The following is a 7,359-nucleotide window of genomic DNA, read 5'->3' as shown; positions in this document are numbered from 1 at the left end:
CCTGTTGCAGACAGTGGGCTAGAAAATACCAAGGACAGAGAATTATAATCACCAGGGCAAAAATACCTAGGCTAATTCAGGCTAGGCTAATTCAGAATGCTCCAGGTATTATTTTGCCACAAGTGACAATAATAGGTTGGATAATTGCTCTTCTAATTGTGGTACTCCACCAAATGGCTCTGTATTTAAATGATTTGAGGTTGATAAGTCTGGACCAGTTTAAAATGGGCAGTGGTATACTGAAAGCAGTTAACTGTCAGAGGGAGACCTATGAGTCCAACAACTTGGAATAAACATCTCCTTGACTGTACTTCATTACTGTTTCATAAGAGGTTTGAAAAGTGGCATAATGCTGAACTTCATCTATTCGTGCACTTTGACTGATGCACTCCAGTTTAATGAGATTAGAGGTTTAATGCAGATAAAAGTCTTATCTAGTCAGTTCTCCCAGACTTAACACTGGACTTTCAGTGCTGATTCACAGACAGAGAGGGTCAGTGGAGAGCTGAACCTGTCTAGATCTACAAGCATCTCTGATTTCTTATTAAGGTGCAACTTATTTTCCTCCTCCTAATGATTCAAAATGATTGGGGGATCTGTCTTGTTGTTATCAGCTCTGATTTTCTGCAATGTGTATACTGAGGAAATCTTCCAGCCAAATCTGGTGCTGGACATGGCCAAGGTCCTTCTGGATAATTATTGCTTCCCCGAAAACCTGGTGGGGATGCAAGATGCTATTGAACAGGCCATCAAGAGTGGGGAGATCCTGGACATCTCAGATCCCAAATTGTTGGCCAATGTCTTGACAGCTGGTGTGCAAGGTGCCTTGAATGACCCAAGGCTGGTGATCTCCTATGAGCCGTTGGCTCCCGTTGCTCCAAAGCAAGAAGATGAGACTTCCTTCACTCGGGAGCAGCTCCTGGATCTTATCCAGCATGTGATCAAGTATGAACAGCTGGGGGGAAACGTGGGCTATCTGAGGATCGATCATATCATCGGCCAAGAGGTTGTGCGGAAGATTGGGGCTTTCCTGGTGGAAAAGGTGTGGAAGGCGTTGATGGGAACCTCTGCCCTGGTACTAGACTTGCGCTACAACACTGGGGGGCAAGTCACTGGCATCCCTTTCATCATCTCCTATCTGTACGAAGCTGACAAGGTGTTGCATGTGGACACGGTATATCACCGGCCCTCCAACACCACCATGGAGATATGGACCCTGCCCCACGTGCTGGGTGAGAGGTATGGAAAAGACAAAGATGTTGTCGTGTTGATCAGCCGGCACACCACCGGGGTGGCTGAAGATGTGGCTTACATCCTCAAGCACATGCACAGAGCCATCATCGTGGGGGAGAGGACAGCTGGGGGCTCGCTGGATGTCCAGAAGCTGCGGATCGGTGCCTCCCATTTCTACATGACAGTGCCCGTATCGCGGTCTGTGAGCCCTCTAAACGGGGGTGGGCAGAGCTGGGAGGTCACTGGGGTGCTGCCATGTGTAGCCAGCCAGATGGAGCAGGCCCTGGAGAAGGCCCTGGCCATCCTGTCAGTTCGCAGGGCAGTGCCTGGAATGATCAGCCGCCTCATGGGCATACTGCAGGACTATTACACCTTGGCAGAGCGGGTGCCCGTGCTGCTGCAGCACCTCTCTGCCTTCAACTACTCCTCCATCCAGTCTGTCGAGGACCTGGCCACCAAGCTTTCCGCTGAACTGCAGGCTGTGTCTGAGGACCCACGCCTCCTGCTCCGGGTCACTGCTCCAGGCGAGGCTGCTATCTCACCCGTGGAGGAGGAGATCCCGGTGGCTGCTGACCTGCCCGATAATGAGGAGTTGCAGCGGGCCCTGGTGGATACCGTGTTTCAGGTGTCAGTGCTGCCAGGAAATGTGGGCTACATGCGCTTTGATGAGTTTGCTGATGCCTCCGTGCTGGCTAAACTTGGCCCCTACATCGTGCACAAGGTGTGGGAGCCCCTCCAGGCCACTGAGAACCTGATTGTGGACCTGCGCTACAATCCTGGGGGTCCATCCTCAGGCGCCGTGCCCCTGCTGCTCTCTTACTTCCAGGACCCTACCACCGGCCCTGTCCACCTCTTCACTACCTATGACAGGCGCACCAACCGCACACAGGAGCACAACAGCCAGACTGGGCTACTGGGCCAGCCCTACGGGGCCCAGCGTGGCATCTACTTGCTCACCAGCCACCGTACAGCCACTGCCGCTGAGGAATTTGCCTACCTCATGCAGTCCCTGGGCCGCGCCACTCTGATCGGCGAGATCACAGCGGGCAGCCTCTCACACACCCGCACCTTCCCTCTGCTGCAGCCAGTGGAGGACATCACCCAGGGCCTCACCATCACCGTGCCTGTCATCACCTTTGTTGACAACCATGGAGACTGCTGGCTGGGTGGTGGTGTGGTGCCGGATGCCATCGTGCTGGCTGAAGAGGCACTAGAGAAGGCCAGGGAGGTGCTGGCTTTCCATCAGGCCATGGGAGCACTTGTGGAAAGCACTGGACAGCTATTAGAGGCTCATTATGCCATCCCGGAGGTAGCTGGGAAGGCCAGTGCCATGTTAAGCACCAAGTGGGCCCAAGGTGGCTACCGCTCAGCTGTGGACTTGGAGACATTGGCCTCCCAGTTCACCAATGACCTGCAGGAGGCCTCAGGAGACCACCGGCTGCATGTCTTCCACAGCCACGTGGAGCCCACCCCAGAGGAACAGTCCCCCAACAAGATCCCCACTCCAGAGGAGCTGGTCTACATCACTGAGGCCCTTTTCAAGGTTGACGTGTTGCCAGGCAACCTAGGCTACCTGCGCTTCGACATGATGGCTGAGGCAGAGACGATGAAGGCCATTGGGCCGCAGCTAGTGCGCCTGGTATGGGACAAGCTGATAGGCACTGACGCAATGATCATCGACATGAGGTACAACATGGGTGGCTACTCTACCGCCGTGCCCATCTTCAGCTCCTACTTCTTTGAGCCCGAGCCCCGGCAGCACCTCTACACTATCTTTGACCGCAGCACCTCCCAGAGCATTGAGGTATGGACCCTCTCTCAAGTCACTGGCCAGAGGTATGGTTCCCTTAAGGACATCTACATCCTGACCAGCCACATGAGTGGCTCAGCAGCCGAAGCCTTTGCCCACTCCATGAAGGATCTGCATCGGGCCACAGTCATTGGTGAGCCCACCATGGGCGGCTCGCTCTCGGGGGGCATTTTCCGAATTGGTAACAGCTCTCTGTATGCCTCCATCCCCAGCCAGGTCGTGCTCAGCCCCCTCACCAGAAAAGTGTGGAGTGTGTCAGGGGTGGAGCCGCACATCACCATCCAGGCGAGCGAAGCCATGGCTGCAGCCCAGCAGATCGCCACCTTGCGCGCCAAGGTGCCCGGTGTGCTGCAGACGGTGGGGAAGCTGGTGGCAGACAACTACGCCTTTGCGGACGTGGGGGCTGACGTGGCAACCAAGCTCACCACCCTCGCCTCCAAGGACACTTACAAGATGGTTAACTCCGAAGAGGAGCTGGCCAAGAAGGTGGCGGCTGACCTGCAAGCCCTGTCTGGAGATGCGCACCTGAAAATAGCCCACATCCCAGAGCACTCCAAGGATCACATCCCAGGGATCGTGCCAATGCAGGTAAGGCTCTCACATGCTCAGCTTGGGACTCACTAGCATCTGTCATGTGGGTTCTAGGGCTATGTGCAGCGAGTTAAGGACCCCAGCTACATTCCTGGCCCATATTTCTAAACCTCCCAGGTTTCCCAGGCTCTAGCACAAAGGCGAAGACCCAAAGGGGCGGAGAGCATACAGGGCTTTGTAGGGGGACCTTGCACGGTCACTGCTCTGGGGCAGCTGAGATGAGCTCTCCCATGACCAGTGAATTCACCTGTGAACATGGAGGGGTTGCCGGGGGGGGGGAGCATACCACTGATTACATGGAAGATGTCACATACCAGGTGACTTCTGACTTCTTCTCAGATGCTCTAGTTTTGCCACGCTGTATTAAGTTGGCCTCAGTAAGTACATTACTTGCATGACCTACCTTGATGGCATCGATTTTTCAATCTGAGATGAAGTGGTTGCTCTGAGGGTCTTCAACAAGAGACATGTCCTTGCATTTTGTAATCTACCCTTCTGCATGTATAAAATGACCATACCCACCATCTCATTTTCTTTGACTCCTAGGATTGTAGGGAACTCCCTTATATTGACCATGCACTCCTTACTGGCCTCCTAATCAACATTAGAGAGCTTGGCTGATCTTTGACTTGGAAATGTGGCTGGATAGACACTAGATAACCTCAATGAGAATTTGATTTTTAATAATGCACTTTTGCCCCCACTGTGCAGTTTGCCTGGGAGAGCTTCTCATACAGTGGCATGCCCCAGCAAACTCTCTTCTTTGATGTTGTGCTGGAGGGAACTCCCAGGAGTCATTTGTTAAAATTACATCTCAGATGGACTCGGTCCCTCCTTGATTATAGCTATAGCATCTCTGACCCAGACAACTTACACCTAGAGCTCTTAACGTCACCTTTGGAAGAATGCCTTATTTTGCTTTTGGAGCGGACCACATAGTCGAGCATCTTCCTGAGAAAGGAGATCCTTGGGCTTCCACCCTATGAGATCTTTGGCTTGTATGATTTATCATGGGAGGTGACCCTCTGCCATGCTCTCAGTCTCTGGCCCTGGGGATCACGATTGAGCATTTCCAGGGAAGGGTACTTGTTATAGGTTTGTTCACCCAGAGGTGCTGTCCCTTCCCTTGGCTGTGAGAAAGAATTTGTGCTAAAAACAGGGAAACCAATCAGTGGATTCTCTGTTCCATTGCTCATCCACCTCCCAGTTCCCAGGCTAAAGGGAATCTTTTGTGGGAGCTACTTGCTCCCACAAAAATATGGGCCATGCCTCACTGGCGATCTGCTGTCAGGTCCCTAAAAGTGCCATCCAGCAAGTCAATCCCGTCCTCCCCTCTACGTGTAATAGTTATTTATGAGTGGCTTTTATTGCCTGAGGTGAACCCTGATTGTTGGAAGCAGATTCATAGAATAAAAATTTTACTTAGCACCTCAGAGATGAAATTCCAGCCCTGGTGAAGCCAGTGGGACTTCAGTGGGGTGAAGATTTCACCCCGCACTCAGTAATGCTTCTGTTCAGTCCTGTTTGTCAAGGGCAGGGATTGGAAGAGGTAGGATGGCTCCTCCATAAGAGTAGAGGGGGAGAATGGAAAGGGGTCAGGAGCCTCCAAGAGGGAATGTGTTTCTTAGGAGCAGAGAAGGTCTGACAGTCAGCTAAGGGTGGGCAGCAGTCTGGGAGCAGACTCTCTTATGGTAGAGTACAAATAGGGAGAGCGATAAGTGCTGGATAAGGGGAGGCTGGGCTTAGGGAATTTTCAGAGGTGAGAGCAGGAGTGGACTAAGAGTTGGAGGCGAAAGCCTCAACCTGGAGACAGGGAGGGAGCAGTAGAGGCTGGGGATGCTATTGTGGGGAGCACTGGGGCAGCAAGAGGCCCATGAAGCTCCAGCAACTTCCCCTCTTTGCTCTTTCCATAGCCAACTACAACAGCTGGCCCAGTGCCAGCAGAAAATGGGCTCAGCCCAGAGTAACATCATTGCCTCCCTCAACTCTGAGACGGGGGCCCGGCTTCCCTCTTGACCCTCTGTGCAGGATGGAAATTGGCCTCTGCCTTGCTCTAGCTGCCACAAGGGGGTGCTGTCTATGCATTTTTCCTGAGAGCCCCAGTGCCACTCTCCAGAGAGCACACACCTCAAGGTCACCTTGAAGCTTGCATTCCGGAGTGGCAGATTGTAGTAGATGAATCTTTCCCAGGGCAGTTTCATTCACTGCCATAATAACCCCTCCAGCTTACTGCCTACATCCTTCCTAAAATGAGAGGCACCAATCTTCAGAGCCAGCCAGTCCCTCAAAAGTGAGGTTCCCTTTAGCTTGACCCTGATAATAAAACCGAACAAAGTGACAGTGTGCGGGCGGAAGAAGGGGAAGGATGCAGGTGACTTGCATGGAGCCCTGGTGTGTCCCAGCCCACCGGCATAGCCACTAAACCAGCGCTTAGCGAGTGAAGAGCTCTTCTCTGTGATAGCAGCAAGGTCAGTGCTAGCTGGAGTTCCCTGATATATAAATGCTAGTTGCCCAGTCAGGTTTCCCAGGGGCTAGCATTACGTAGGCGTCTGCTGTTCAGAACATAGCCCAAACTTTTGCTGTGAAGCAGCATCCCATATCCTCACGGATGCCCATTCAGCAACCCTCGCTCCAGGTCCCCGGGCTTATCCTCTGGGCTGATTCTCCAGTCTCTCTCTCCCCCAAACCACAAAGTCTCCTAGGACTTTTCCATTTGTGTACTGAGACATCCATGTGAATGAACACCAGGCCTTGTAAGTTACATGGGGCTGAGGCAGAAAGGACATGCTGCTTGATTTTTCCACATGTGATGCCCCAAGTTCAAATGACAAGGGTCACAGATGGGGCCCTCGACTCTAAGCTCCTACTAACCCTCTAAATTTGGGGGTTAATTTTCTGCGCATCCAACCAGGGCCAGCGCTTGCATTTAGGCAGGCTAGGCAATCGCCTAGGGTGCCAGAATTATTGAGGGGCGATATTTTGCTGGAAGGGGCAGCAGGCGGCTCCGGTGGAGCTGCCGCAGTGGTGCCTGTGGACGGTCGGCTGCTCGCATGGCTCCGATGGACCTCCCGCAGGCATGACTGCGGCAGCTCCACCAGAGCCGCGGGAGCAGCCGACCGTCCACAGGCAGGACATTAGCAGCTCCACCGGAGCCACGGCACCAGCGCGCAGGGCGGCGAAATTGCTGTGCGCCTAGGGCGCTCAACACCCTAGCATCGGTCCTGCATCCAGCTGAGAATGGGGCCCCTGGTTGCCTCCTCAATGCAAGTCTCTGGTAAGAGGATTCATTTTAAACAGTAACTGTCCTTGCATATCAAATCTTCCCTTTCCTAGGTAAATATTATGTGTGCACAGTCTCTAACCCTGGGGGTGCTTTCTGGAGTATTGTCAGTGCTTGGGGAGGAACAAGGGGGTTTATGGATAGTTCAGTGGTAGAGGTGAAGGGTTGCTTATGCTTTTGTCTTTTTGCTTGGCCACACTAACGAATAAAGGCATAGCACTTTGCTTAAAGGGACAGTGTCAAGACGGGGAAAATAATCAATACCTATTGTACTACCAGCAAATGAAAGAATTTAACTGTGGGCCCAGTTCTCATCTGGTGTGTATAAGTGTAACCCCATTAAAGTCAATGGAGCTGTGCCAGTTTACACCATCTTAGAATCTGGCTCCTATCTACTTGACTCTTCACTCTTCATGCTGTTTATTTCCTTTTGACATTTCGCTCG

The 7,359-nt window shown here is 52.7% G+C and overlaps 1 protein-coding gene across 1 annotated transcript in view; it reads left to right on the top strand.

Annotated features, from left to right (window-relative positions):
- Positions 1-583: 583 nt before the first annotated feature.
- Positions 584-7,359, top strand: part of RBP3 (retinol binding protein 3) — a 12,258-nt gene continuing 5,482 nt past the window's right edge. The window contains exons 1-2 of the mRNA XM_050959237.1: positions 584-3,631; positions 5,548-5,597. Of these exons, the coding sequence (XP_050815194.1) occupies positions 584-3,631; positions 5,548-5,597 (3,098 nt within the window). The remainder of the gene's footprint in view (positions 3,632-5,547; positions 5,598-7,359) is intronic.

The sequence above is a fragment of the Gopherus flavomarginatus genome, chromosome 6, assembly GCF_025201925.1.
Source record: "Gopherus flavomarginatus isolate rGopFla2 chromosome 6, rGopFla2.mat.asm, whole genome shotgun sequence".
NCBI lineage: Eukaryota > Metazoa > Chordata > Testudines > Testudinidae > Gopherus > Gopherus flavomarginatus.
This window is presented reverse-complemented; position numbering and strand designations above follow the sequence as displayed.